Consider the following 15001-nt stretch of genomic DNA (forward strand, 5'->3'; position numbering starts at 1 on the left):
AACGAAATGATCTTGCCCCATCAGACTCCGTCACTCTGTTCCCAGATCTCAGTAATGATTGTGGAGAGTACAGTATTGTCGTAACTGATAGAAATGTTAGTCAAAGCTATCTAAATAAGTTGTAGTGAACTGGAATAATCCTTTAAAAACATACAGTGAGGTTTTGAAAGATTGTCTTGCGGGTCGACTATCAAATTAAGGGTTAAGAACAAAGACAACAAAAATAATTATTCATGTGTCTGGCCCTTTTGCCTCACAGTAACAGCTAGCATACACTATAATGAGACTGTTTACTCTTCCTGAGGTATAAAGAATTTCTTTAAAATGACTCAAGGATTGAGACGATGAAGCAAATAGGTTTATGTAGTGGGGTTTTCTCTGATGTGGCGGGGTTCGTCTTTCTCCTTGGTGTGGGTGGATCAGTGGGGATTTGTTCTGTTTGATGTATTGCACACAATATCTTAATACTTATCAGCTAACATATACATATCTGTAACATTGTGTGGTGTAGGTGTGTTTGGTACAATGACACTGCTGTTCAGAAAATGGATTTGTGGCTGCTTTCTTGAAGTGTTTGTTAGATTAACCAGGGCTACTGCCATACCAATTCATGTGCAGAATCACATGTGGTGTGTATGTGTGTGTACATTGAGTTATTCTATAAAATATGAGACTCTAAATTATATACTGTATTAATAATTGCCACTAAAATCTTTTTATAAAAGTGAAGTCTTCTTACTGCAGCCATTCTCACTGTAGGGGTTCGTTCAACACAGTGTATGAAAAGTGTTAGCAGAGAGAGCAGGGACAAATGTTTTACTGGGAACACATGAATGATTTTGGTGTCTATGTTCTTTTGTATTTCAAAATATAATACGCTCACAAGTCTGTGCTCTTTGTTGTTTTCAAATGTTTCCAAAATATGGTGTATTTCAGTACTGAAGTTTTAAAAGTATTCAGCCCAAGTCTGATTAGAGCATTGGTTTGACCATCAGCCTAATGATGAGACAGCACAGCAACAGAAAAGTGGAGGGAAAGGAGGGCTGGAGAGTTTGGGGGCGGGGGGCACTCTCAGGGAGGAGGAGGAGGAGTAGGGGAGAAAATGAGGCTGAAATAAAGTGAAAGATGGTTTGGTTTACCAAAAATGCCCTCTGTCAGTCATGGAAAAGAATAGACAAAGAAAAAAGAGAGAAAAGAAAGAATGAAAAGTGAAAGACTGATAAACGGTCAACCACAGAGCAACAAATTACTTTATATAAGGATATATACAGTAAATCATCTTCCAGAGGACTTTAAAACAAATGAAAACTTAGTGAAAACTAACACACCAGTAAGAGCAACAACAGTTCATCGTGGCTAATGGTGAAAACGTGGCAGTCTCAGAAGTTGGTTGGGTCAGTCAGTGCTTGCTGCCATACTGAAACAACATATCCCATATTACACTAAATCTATCCTCCTTTTCCAGAATCCCTATCAGGGTCAGGACCAGCACTACCAAAGAGACTGTGTGCATGTGAGTTTGCTTGCACTGAGGGGAAGACAGTTGGGTGTATAAGGTAGCAATGTAATAACTGTCAGATAAGTTCATACTTGTCAAAATGTAACAACATCTTTAGGAGCACTCATTTATTTCCATTTCCAAGAGAAAAAAGATTGTAAACCCTCTAATAAAATGTGGAGGTTCTTTCTTGACCTTGGGAACACATAAGTGATAAAATATTCTAAAGGCAAAGTTCAGTTCATTAGCTATTCCAGACGCTTTGGCAGTCCTTGTCACTGCTAACCCTCCATTCACACATACAGACTCAAAAAGTGACAAGCTGCCAGTCACTGTGAACTGACCCTCGAAAACTGAGACACTGAGACCTCAAAAGGCGTTCAGCGCGGCAACGTGGGAAAGTTCAACTTTATGCAAATGTGCACTGACCGCTGGGAGCAACTCCACCACATAGGAGTCCTGGTCAGTGGCTTCTAAACGTCTACAATATAGTTTTAAAACACTACCTGGACATCAACAAGAAAAACAAAGAGGAACAAAGTAAAAGGCAGCCTGACTGATCAGTAGGAGTTGATACTGTTGATAACAAGGGCATGAAAACTCACAGGCTTCCCAGCTGTCAACACTCCCAATTATTGTTGTTTCATGGGGCCAAGCTAGAGGTGTGGGTATTAAACCACGGTCCCTGTTGTCTTCTGTGACCCCACTGGATGACGCTTGGTTTAAAATCAGATGGGATTAAATCCATTAATATCCCCTTACTGCATATATTATGTACATTTCTTTGATGAGTAATAGCAGGTGCGCTGTACGACGGGCAGTGTGAAATTTGTAGGTTGGTAGCAGTCTGTGCGTGTGGACTAGTGACAGTGTGTACATGTAGGTATGCACAGTGTTATTTTGTATCTTTTAACAGCAGACACTGTATGTGTCCAAGACAAATTTCTTTCGGGACAATTAATTTTATCTTACAACACTGTACCTCTCAAGTATTGACAGAATTTTCATGGACACAAAAACCAAAATGAACCCTAGCTGAGACTAATGTTGAAGAGCATTACTTTATTAAAGTCATGGTTTAAATGTGGCTTTTAATTTTTGTTGTCCAACAATTATGAAATGAAAAAACATCTACTAAAATTAATCTATTTTAAGAAGAATCATTCAAAGCTCCAGCAGGTGTATTAGAATCATTTTGTGCCATGTGGCAGGACAACACTTTGACTTTGGTCCAGAGTACATTTTGACAAGTCATTGTATTACCTGGTAGTTAATACATTCAGTGGATACGGGGATCATTGTGGAAAACATGCACTATGTCGCACACTCTCAGGGATATCATGCTTCATTCATCATTGTAGAAATAATACTGTGACTGCTGGACAGTCTCAAACACATCAGCTTTCAAACGCCAACATGCGTCCTCCTCTCTCTCACATCTGTCATCGTCTGACCAAGGTGCAGACACACTGTCCATCAAATGTCTTTCTTAGAAGAAAATGCTTAAACGATGCGCCTCGTGAACTTTCAAAATGTGCGTACACTTCGTTTTGTAGTTTATTTTCTAGGCCCTTTCAGTTTGGCCACAAAATGGAAGCCATGTCCTTCCTTTCCGGCAGTGGACCTGAGTGAACCTACCTTCTGCCACGCCCCACGGGTACTGGCGACCTCTGACCTTCTTGCCGTTCACCTCGATTACCACGTTGCTGCCGACTACTGCCAGTGGCATCTTCTCCTGGAGTGGAAAGACAAAAGACTTTTTTTCTTTACTGTTCTTATGGCTCTTTCTGGAAGGACTGCTGCTTACTGCTGTTTGAAAGACTGCTCTTCCATATCTTATTGGTCACGGTTTCATTCCAGTTAATTGCGTGCATCTGGGATTACTTACTGCTAAATCTCACTGCAGTAATGATGGCCAACATCTAAATGATTGGGGGGGTTATTTCACGTGTGGTACTATTCGTGGCTGTTGCCAGAGGCAGCAGTTACTCAGGCAGGCGTGACATGGACGATGATCCCTAGTGAAAGTTCTTCAATGAGCTTGTCTATAAAGCTGGTAATCAGTTATGCAATTAGGCTGCCAGGCACGGGGGAATTGGATGGAGGCAGCTGCAGGGGCTGAACACTGACCAAAGGACAAACTGACCTTTGGCTGTCTGCGGCTCCATTTAACTGTCTTACGGCTGAGAACAATCACCGTACTTAAATTAAGTTTTAGAAGACTAACAAGATTGTGTGGTCCATTACCTTGATCTTTCGGATGAGCTTGTTGTCCTCGTCGTCCTCCGTGTCTGGGAATTCATAAATTTTGATTTTGTGCTCCTGTATCTCTTTCATAATCTGACAAAGGGAGAAAGTAATCAGAAGAAACAAATTTTAATTTGTCTTTTGGGTTTAAAATCCTTTTACACTTAAAAGGAATAATTTGACATTTAATGCTTATTTTAAAGACGTTTATTAAGAATAGAGCCAGGCGAGCTGTTTCCACCTGTTTCAAGTCTTTATGCTGAGCGATATCGATTTAACTAACTCTCTGAAAGAAAGCTAATAAGCGTACCTCCCAAAATGAGTAAAATAAGCCCCACATGTGTGACAAATTGTTCTGTCTGTTAACCTTGGTTAGACAGAGGTCTGCTTATCCCAATGATGTGACACATCCATACACAAATACCTGTTTTTTAAAAAGCTGGCACTCCTCTGGGGTCAGAGTGTCGGCTTTTGCAATAAGAGGGATGACGTTGACCTTGTCATGGAGTCTCTTCATGAACTCGATGTCCAGCGGCTTCAGACTGAAGGGTAGACAGAAAGAAAACCATAAGAACTACAAATTTCACCAAAACCATCAACAAATCAACGGAAGTCTATTTATTTTCTACATAAAGTCATTATTTCTGTGAACAAATAATTCATTGACAAGAATGAATCTAAAGAAAATGCCACAGTGGGCTTCCTCAGTGCACAGCTTTCCAAATGGAATGCAGTTCAGAGGGTCACCAGCAGGGGGCCAAACAAAACATGTACATGTAGCCCAAGAAGAAGACACAATGAGGCCAGTTGAGTGTGACTGACTTTTTGTCTTATGTGCTCTTCTTCTGTGGTGACAACTAATGCTTCTGTCTTGCTGGGCTGATGACAGATTGTCTTTGTAATACTCCCATAGGCTCTCTGTCTCTGTCTGAATGACAAGTAGGACTCGTATTTAGTTGTGTGGCCAGAAACAGAGCTCTCATATGGCATGAAGTTGGTGGGCTGTTTGCAAGTGTGGGCAGTGTATGTGGAAAGTGAGTATGTGCTGCATAATGGGAGAAATTTATGTAAAAATATAACTGTACATGGTTGAATACTTGTATCCAGTTGTACCCCTATGACTACAGTTATCTTTATATATGTACATTCAAATGATGCCTGCTATGTGCGGACATGTGTGTCTGCGTGTAATGAGAGTGAGTAAAGGGGATGCTGAGATACTCATTCCACGAATGCAGAAAAACAAATAGGGCGACAAAACAGCTGTCAAGTGATTCACTAATTCACAGAGGCACACAGAGACCGTAAGACCAGGGTCAGGCCCGTGTATAGTGCAGGATCAGAGGAGCCCTGGAGGGAATGCGTCCCAGAGAAAACAGGAGTCAGATTGTCTGGTCTAAGCAGGGGAGACTGCATGAGATACTGACTGTCAACGCACTTATGTGATCTCAAAAAGTTACTCTTTTCAGTAAATAATAAATCGTCTTTACACACTGACAGTGATTTATCAACCTAGCAGCACTCACTGCTGGTTGTACTGACTGTTGGAACTTTATTCTCCCTTTGGTTTCTTGGGGTATAAAACACCACAGACAGGCTAAGCTTGGAAACATGAGCATGCAGTTTACTTTTAATGCAGGATTTATAGGATTTAAAATATGGAAGCAGCAGCATGCAAACTACATTTCTGCAACTGTGGGAGAAGGTTTGAATGTGTACACAGTCTGCTAGGAAACTATATAACAGCAGAGAGACAGAAAAAGAACAATTATCTGATGGATAACTAAGATTTAGTGACTTGTCAGTGCCTCAATGGTTAGACTGAATTTCTATCAACAATCTTGGAATACAAGATTGGGGCATGCCACAGCCTTTTATTGACATTTATAGAGCTGTCAAATACAGAGAAGTGTAGCAAACTGATGTTCAAACTCACTTGCACTTACTGCACTGTGCTGGGCAGAAAACTTGATTTCCAGATTAATGTATTTTAGGTCCCTTTAAGACATGCGCCTCCTACAGCTGCAATCTAATGAGGTCTAATGAGTCTAATGAGTAGTAATATTACTCACAACTTCCAACCCGGCACAAGTCTAAACGGAATGCAGTAATAAACATAACGACTGCAGCATCACAGCAGAGAAATTAAAGACACGTCTAAATTCACAGTAACATCTAAATTCACAGTAACATCTTCTACACTCAATGATTTTAAGTTGTTAAAATTCATAATAGTCGTTAAAAATCATTTGCCTCTTACATAAGTGGCTATGCTACAGCCATGCTAGCTAGTCTCTGTGTGAGACAGCACAGCTCTGTTTTGAGCTAAATCCTAACATGCTCGTAATGACAATGCTAACGTTTAGCATTGTAGCTTGTCATCCCGAGTGGGCGTGAATATCTGCTCCAGTCAATCCATCCTTTAGTTATGGGGATGCTTGTGGACCGAAGTGGTGGACGACGGACCCAACGGCCGACAGGCATAACCATCCCTTGAGCCAAGGTGCGTGGCTAGAAATCCCTCCTCAAACACTTCCAATACTCTCAAAAACATTTATAGTTACTCTTTACATTTCTAAACACACTTTCGATGTCTTGTGTATTGTTCCTCTTCTTGTCCCTGGCTAAATGTGACAGTAAGTATCAGATTTTGATGTGTGCCTGTCAGAAGAAAAAAAGCAGTTTTACAGGGGGAAGCTGAAAACAGAAAAGAGGCCAACTGCCTTATCAACAGACAGCAACACGTTCATACGCTTTCTGGCTGGTACTAGTGAAGAATTTGCACATTAATGTAAGTTTAAACACTTGGCTGACTCAACTCTGCAGATTTAAACAACCCAGGGATGATTTAGATCACCATCAGTAAGCCTGATGGATCTTGGGTTTTGTGGAAACAGAGCTCCACATTTTAACTCAGTCTGGCGCTGCAGCTATATTGAGAAACAGGGGATGTTTCAGGGATGCAAACACACACACACACACACACAGAGACAGAGTGTGTTTGTCTGAGATGAGAGGCCTGTCTCTGTGAGCTGCTCCGAGCCTCCATTCTGATTGGGTGATTCAGTGATGGAGAGCAGAACTCTACTGAGCATGAGCAGAACTGGGTTATATAACCTTTGTGGGTCACAAGCACTGGCTGGCATAGACACACACACCCTTTTGCTTGAGCTTTAGCTTGCATATCCGGCAGAGGATCTCCAAGGCAAAGAAAGGTCATAGGTCACATAGGTTTACTGATTGGCACAGCACTGTCATTTGGACCAGTAGAGATGAATGTTGGTTAGTGTTTATAACACATTTGAATACAAATAGCCTCGAAAAGGGGGCATCTTGACCAGAACAAAACCATCCGCCCACTTGCCAAATGCTGCTTCTAAAATGCTGGCTACAGAATGTCTTCCTTCTCAAGGTTGGAACTATGATACTGCATAAAATTATAGCCATGGAAGAAACTTAAAGCTGCTATACTCAATATTTTATGTTAACAATGGATCAAATGACTACTTTCTAATGTGAAAGGGGTCTCTCGTAGTGACTGACCCACAGAGAACCGTCACCCGACCGTAGTTAACCTCAACGTTTTAGCATCTTTCAGTTGATTGTTTTTTAATCACCCATAACTTTACTGCTGATTTATTCTCCTCACTGCTTGAATCAGTTTCCAGACGCAGCAGGAAGCTGTTTTCAACAAATACTCTAATAAACCCACTACCTGCTCTAGGGCTGTGCGATCGGATTTAAAATCTCATATCCTGATAGGATCATTTCATATCACAATAACGATACATATCCCGACATAGAACTTGTGCTGTCTTTACAGTTAAGTTAATAGTTGAATAAGTTAGAAAACTGAGCTTAAAAAGTTAAATTAGAGGGGTTCATGCTGGGTGCTGCCCTCTACTGGTCAGGGTAAATAATTCAGTGAAGCACACTTCAGTTGAACACAGACAGGCAAGAAAGACAGTGCTGGATTCATGTTGCTGATTGTATTTCTGATACACTTCAGCCTCTCAGACTATGTGCCTGTAAGTGATGTATAAATAATTTTCAATCATCTGTAGATGTTGTGGTAGGTAAACTGTGTTTTCATACAGTAGGCTACAGTGCTTGTTTTACACTTTGATAGGAATTGTGTAGTAACATTGTTATGTGTATCATATGTAATGTCTGTATGCATATGTTCATGTTTTGGGTACTGATTTATATTCTTATTCTGTAATGTTTCAGTTTTACAAAACAAAAGAGGAAACAACTGATAAATGAAATAAAAGTCAAGCCTTGTGTGTTTATTGGAGGACTTTTGAATGTTAACTGGCTGTCTAGCTTTGCACAAGAGATCACATTGCAAGGGCAGCACAGAACTTATAAAAAATAACAAATTTAATGAAATATCATGAGTTACTGTTGGAATTTCCAACATAAAAGGTGAGGTATGTAATTCTGGAGAAATCCAATAACATGATGTACAGTGAACAAAAACACAGCAATGTAACTAACGTTAGCTAAGTTGTGATGTTAGCTAAACTCTCATGTTGGCTGCAAAGCTAACATGAGAGGACAAGACGCTCCCAGAGAAGCGTATCAGCTTCAGACAGTGATACTCACAGCTCTCACGCTGCTATAGCTACTGTTGAGAATATTTCTTAAGGGGCATTGTTGATATAACAGGGAAAGGTAAGACAGTTCCTAGCTTAGAGAAATTTAGCTGACCCCATAAGTGTTTTTTGACATTCTAGCTTTGGGTATTTAACAGACAACAATAGACTGATCTGTGCAGACTTTTTTGAAGTAAGGTCCCATGGTGGTCCACTGGAAGGGGAGGGGCTTAGGTTCTCTATATCCAAGTTATAACCAATTTAAAACTAACTTTACTGTGGTGCAAAGCGTCATTCCTTTGCAAAAATATTACTGTAAAGTGTAGAATTTGCAAAAACAATACAGCATATTTGTAAATGATAGACATTTTTCTATCGTCAAATGATCTATATCGCCATATGGTGCTGGGCACAGCCCTAACCTGCCCAGCACCATATGGCAGACAGACAAAGTTAGCAATTAGCTGATGAATATAGTGGAGTATTTCGCAGCTACAGCGCCAGATATTTTTCTCAGGAGTTGATTTTTGGTGACCAAAACAGAGCTAAAGTTGAGTGAATAATGGACTTCCATTCATCAGGTGGCCAAAAACACAACTCCAAATACATGCTAATGTTGCTCTTTGTGTGCAGGATGAGTAAATAAGCAAATGTTTGCTTCATCAAATTTATATATACAGGCCATTTATCATTCACCTTTGCTTTAAATACTTGAGATTGACCTGGCCTCCTCCCAAAACGATTCAGCTTGAGGTACTCAATGAGGCATTATTGGGCATTGATTTATCTCATTATAGCCTCATTTCGTCTCACCATACTTGACTCTACCTTATTACACCTTCATCTAATGCAGACCTACCCGTGTCCAGAGGGCGCAATGAAGTATAGGCAGCAGTGGACTCTGTTGTCTGGCATGGATCTGCGGTTCACCCTCGACTCTGCATTGAGGAAGTCCTCGCACTTACTGTCAATGTAATTTATGACTGGCTGCCAACTGGGAAGATAGAGAAAAGACATCAGGCAGAGAAAAGAGGACGTTGGTTAATAAAGAACATATGATCATTTGGTAAGATCAGAGACGTTTTATAGAGGAGACTCAATCACATCCTCAATACAACTCTATAGGGAAAGCCCAAAGCCCAATCGTGTGGTTGCTCTGACTTAAGGGTCTGTTTTACTTCTATTGCTCATGTGTGGTAGTGGTGACGCATGCGTACTGGAAGCATAACTGGTTCGGAAAAATGCTGTTTAAACCTTATTTTGGGGTTGTCAAAGTTGTCAAAGTTTTTCAGCGATTTTAATTAGATTTTACTGCTGATTCTATTCATGTAGTTTTTATGTCCCGGTGAGCAGTGAAAGTGCAGATCTGGCGCTCTCCCCATTCATTCAGATAGGAGCCTGGTCTTGTTAGTCTGAAATAGCTGCCCGGCGGCATTGCCAAGATGGCTGCTGAGTGGCATGACTTGCCTATATGGATTTTGGTAAGATCTAACTGTTCACATGTTAACACTTTGATTATGCCAGCACTCCTCACCAGTTGCTGTTGTCCACTGCATCTCCAAACCCTGGTGTATCGACAATGGTGAGTGTCAGTTGAACCCCTCCTTCCTTAATCAGCACTTTGGACTGCTCCACCTGAAAACACACCAACATTCACACCATTTAGTACACTATGGATTGGAGTCAAACATACGCTTTACATCTAAATCCTAGCTGTTGCAGTGTTCCAGTAATCTTTCAGTATTCGTGTGGATTCAACACTTTGTAAATGCAATTCAGAATACAATTTGGCAACACCAAAGTGCCCACCCACATTGGCCTACATGTTTAATTATGTGACACTATCCTCTCCCACTCATGACACTGATGATGCATCATACACTGCAAGTGCACCCACACAGCCTGCTGGGAGATTGAGAGATACCAGTATCTGCTAGTTGTAATGTGTGTGGAACGTTAACTCCTGAAAGAAGCTAATCCTGGAAATGACATTAGGTGGCAAAGTTCAACTTCTTAAAGAGCAGCTTCACACTAAATCTTGTATGGGAGGAAAAGCACTGCTGCACCGACCTCTATGGGTTGAAAGCTTAAGAATGATCATACACACGGCTGACACAAGTGAGTGTGAGGTATTTAAAATTATGAAAGTGATGACCTGATAAATATTACTTCAGTTGTTTTAGGTCTGAGCTGTCAAGAGTTTTTTACCCAAGCAAATGTCAGCTCAATTACATACTTTACAATCATCTGCTACTACACAACAATATTGTAAGAAATAATATAGAGGACATGATATTCACTGTGATGGATTGCCTCTCAAGCTCAACTATATTTACAGTCACTTATTACACTACCAATTGATTCCACTCCAAAGCTTTCACGGCGCCAGCAGTTATTTGCCTTTTTCCAGAAGAAAATCAAGTAATGCTCTAGATCAATAAAATAACAGCACCTTCAGTGCTATTCATACTATGTCATTGTATATACTGTATACCAATACACCTACCTCAGGTCATAAGGTCATAGCTCTTATTTATTTTTCCAGCATCCTTTGCACTATAATCCATCACACTGTGTACATGTATGCATGTATGTGTACATGTATATCATATCCACCTTCTACATGTACATAATGAGAATAGTTTACTCTTGCATCTTTTGCACTCTGATCACTGCACTATTTGTCAATATGTCTATATTGTTTTGTTCATAGTGTGTATATTAGTGTTGTCTATACTGTAGTTTGTGTCTGATTTTATTTTATTATTTATTATTGTGTTATGGTATTTTTGTATGAGTAAGGACACCATGAGCATTGTACAATCGTATGTGTACACATACCTGACAATAAAGCTGATTCTGATTCTGATAAAATAAAATAATTAATAACAAATCTTATGATGCCTTGTACTCCACACCCCAGAGGTACAGGGCTATATAATGTTTACTCATCCTTTACTTATCATAGCTTAATTTTACTGATGTATAAAAACAGAAATCATCACCAAGTCTTTTTTGGCTCCATGGCAGAGTGCACAAGAAGTCATCACTTGCTATCAGTGCTGTCACTCGAGTCATAGTTGGTTGGGGCTTAAGACAACAAGTCTGAGAATGAAAACGCGTGAAATAAAACAGACAAACTCTCTGGTTCTGTTTTGAGACTTTAGAAATTCCATCATGAGTCTGCCAATGTTATGGGAGTACAATGCTAAATGAGTAAAGTAGCCTTTGAAGCCTCACCGAGCTGGTGGTTAAAATAAGTATGGGTCTGAACCGCCCTCTTGGCCGTCAGTGAAGGTGGAGACCTGGCGGGACTGGGATCACTGTCACTCAGTTAAAATGACACTTCAGGTTGGAGCTGTTAACAAGTGAAATGGTTGTTCTGTCACACGGGCGACTAAATGCATCTGTTGTACACGGGGCGACAGAGGGATGCTGGAGCCACGAGTTGTTAGTCTTTTTAGATTCGGCGCAAACACATACAAAGTCAATAGAAGGAAGGACACATGGATGTAAATGCCTATGAATAATGCAAGGTTAAAACATCAAGGTCAAAAGTGATGTTCAGTCAGAACCGTCTGAACTCACTTTTGTGTGATGTGATGTTCAGTCTGAACTCACTTTTGTGTGATGTGATGTTCAGTCAGAACCGTCTGAACTCACTTTTGTGTGATGTGATGTTCAGTCTGAACTCACTTTTGTGTGATGTGATGTTCAGTCTGAACTCACTTTTGTGTGATGTGATGTTCAGTCTGAACTCACTTTTGTGTGATGTGATGTTCAGTCTGAACTCACTTTTGTGTGATGTGATGTTCAGTCTGAACTCACTTTTGTGTGATGTGATGTTCAGACTGAACTCACTTTTGTGTGATGTGATGTTCAGTCTGAACTCACTTTTGTGTGATGTTCAGTCTGAACTCACTTTTGTGTGATGTGATGTTCAGTCTGAACTCACTTTTGTGTGATGTTCAGTCTGAACTCACTTTTGTGTGATGTGATGTCCAGACTGAACTCACTTTTGTGTGATGTTCAGACTGAACTCACTTTTGTGTGATGTGATGTTCAGACTGAACTCACTTTTGAGTGATGTGATGTTCAGTCTGAACTCACTTTTGAGTGATGTGATGTTCAGTCTGAACTATGAAATGGTGACCAATAATGTAAAGATCATTTATTACGACACACGGCTTAAAATGTGCAACCCCCTCTGTCTATTCCATCTCACTCTTCAGTCACATATATTCACTTCAGTTCTACAGATCCATCATTTCCTGCAGCTCGCCTGCTGTTCCCTCGCTTCGTCGCATACTTTCACAAGGCCATCTAGTTATTTTAGGATCACCCTTTTAACTCAAAATACAGCCCTCTCGCTCTAACACAAACATTCTTCAGCTTCCACAAACCTTTAGATAATCTGTCTGACTTTACAGCTGAGCATATATATCACACACCGCAGTCAGTTGACATATGTGAGCTTAATTGTGCGTCCAGTGTGTGTGTTAAAATGTGTGTTTGTGCTGTAAGTGTTTGTGCGTGACATGTCAGCCATCTCAAAACCGAATCTGCTATTTCCAACGTTTCTGCAAAGAAAAACAGATTGGGAGAAAACCTCAAAAATGTCGTCAGTCTCAACACCATCATTTAAAAGAAATCTGATCTGGGGGAATGTGAGTGAGCGACAAAGAATGAGAGATTGTTCTGGAATATAAATACTCTGACCCCGTCTCTTCTCCGCAGCTCCAGACCACCGCACCCGCAGCAAACACACTTACACACACTAACTGCTACTTGCAGGAGAGCATGTATGCCCACATTGCGCTCATGGGGTTCAGAGGAGGTTCGATGTGAGCGACAGACCGAGCTGGGAGCAAATGGTTCTTAGTGTTTTCTGTCTCGCCAAAGCAGAGTAAATTTAGCACTGTGCTGGTGTGTAGACTGGAACATAACAGAGCTGCTGTCATGTGGAGATGCAAAAGATACAGCAACCACCTGATTTGCTTCCACAATCCATCATTTAGTAGGGGTGGGGAAATAAAATCGATACAGCTAGTATCGCGATATTTTGCACAGAAATATAGTATCGCAACACGAAGTGAAGTATTGATCTTTTATTATATAAATTGTACATGAGAAGTTTGTTTTTTGGCACTAATAAAATTGCTTTTTCAGTCTACTCGAAAAAGAGTTTTGCTTTGGGGACACAATTTGAAGTTGGGAAAAGAAAATATTGCAATAAATCGCAATATGTTTAAAATCGCAAAAATATCGTATCGTGATAATATCGTATGTGGGGGCTCTGGTGATTCCCACCCCTATCATTTAGGTCACACTGCATGAGGGCAAGGATACAGTACCAACACCAAATTATGTTTCCCCCCCCACATCGTTACTTTGAATTTGTTTCTATAAAATCCTTACATTTACACATATAACAAATACACTTTGGTATTCTGGTGCATAACAATAAAGGTAGAAAGGTAGAAAATTATAATAAAGATAAAGACAGAGCAAGTACAGCAGGTCAAGTAATCATAAATACAAAATTAAAAATAAGACATGAAAAGAAAAAGAATAATAAAGGATTTGTAAAATATGGCTATTGTTTGAATTACAGTCAGTGCAGGGATGTGCAAAATATTTATAATGGATTTCATTTTACGATAGAAGTCAAATGTTAACTTTTCCCTAAATGCAAGAAGCTGTCTAAGAACTAACAATCTAAAATTGGCAACATTCTAATTGAAATCAGGAACTGTCCAAGTGTCAACTCAACATGGACAAGGTATTTTGACAAAATAATCTTAACTTTCTCTGGAACTTTATTTTCTGCATCCCACTCCTGAGATGAATGGATTTGGCTCAGTTGCTCATGAACGTGGTTTAGTTAGTGCCATACTTGGGTCACGTGCTGACAACTAGCTTTCAGGCAGTCATTACTACGGGGCTACGGACATGTTTCACAATCAGTACCAAAATATGCTGAGGTTCAATACTCAGCCCTAGAACTCTGGACCTGTCTTTCAGGCTTTCTTTTGCCTTACCTCAAAAATGTATCGTCACATTAAAACTGTCCTATAATGTCTTAAACATCTGACTTCAGAGACAGAAGATGAAAGATGTGTTAGAATGACTAAGTGTCATGACAGTACACAGGATTGTACTTGACTCCAGTCTAATCTGATGTTTATAATTCAAGGTTTTACTGAAGCTGGGTGCTATGGCATCAAGTTGTCTCTGTTCACAATTGAAAGGTTAAAGGTTTGGTTCACTCAAGCTACAAAAACACATTTTCTCAATTACCTCTAGTAGGGCTGGGTGTTAAACTTCAATACTTTGTTGGTACAGGCCGAAATGTGCACCAAACTCTGTCAAGTACCTAAAGCTGGCCTGATTAATTATTGTGTGTTTATGCTGTATTTTTTTAGGCAACCATTTTAAGAAACTGGCAACCAATCCTAGAACATGTTAAATTTAGGGACAGCAAACTGCAAAACGTACAAAAATAAATCCATTTTTAATATTTCATACATTAGTAATATTTAAATATTGCTGCTACACTCTGAACCATAACCGTGCATTGGTATAATGCTAATTAGTCACATTAGCTCCCAAGAGCATTTCCATTTTCTCTGTTCTGGGTGTTTAATTCCTGCCTGGG

At 40.0% G+C, this 15001-nt stretch overlaps 1 protein-coding gene across 1 annotated transcript; it reads right to left on the minus strand.

The window, feature by feature from the left end:
- Positions 1 to 3047: 3047 nt before the first annotated feature.
- LOC119894175 (septin-7-like) lies at positions 3048 to 10011 on the minus strand. Its single transcript, XM_038706751.1, has 5 exons — positions 9878 to 10011; positions 9203 to 9337; positions 4170 to 4287; positions 3746 to 3838; positions 3048 to 3233 (listed from the first exon to the last, which is right to left on the minus strand). Exons 1-5 carry the CDS (start codon positions 9994 to 9996, stop codon positions 3063 to 3065), a joined length of 636 nt encoding a protein of 211 aa, XP_038562679.1. The 5' UTR covers positions 9997 to 10011; the 3' UTR covers positions 3048 to 3062.
- Between the last annotated feature and the right edge of the window lie 4990 nt (positions 10012 to 15001).

Source organism: Micropterus salmoides, unplaced genomic scaffold (assembly GCF_014851395.1).
Source record: "Micropterus salmoides isolate LMB-PRFRI ecotype aquatic unplaced genomic scaffold, ASM1485139v1 Ms_hic_scaffold_8, whole genome shotgun sequence".
Taxonomy (NCBI): Eukaryota; Metazoa; Chordata; class Actinopteri; order Centrarchiformes; family Centrarchidae; genus Micropterus; species Micropterus salmoides.

Coding starts and splice junctions, on each gene's coding strand:
- LOC119894175 (XM_038706751.1), bottom strand. CDS start 9,996: ATGTTGGTGTGTTTTCAGGTGGAGCAGTCCAAAGTGCTGATTAAGGAA. Junction 4,288..9,202: donor ATTGCGCCCTCTGGACACGG/GTAGGTCTGCAT, acceptor TCTACCCTTCAG/TCTGAAGCCGCTGGACATCG. Junction 3,234..3,745: donor AGCTCATCCGAAAGATCAAG/GTAATGGACCAC, acceptor TTTCCACTCCAG/GAGAAGATGCCACTGGCAGT.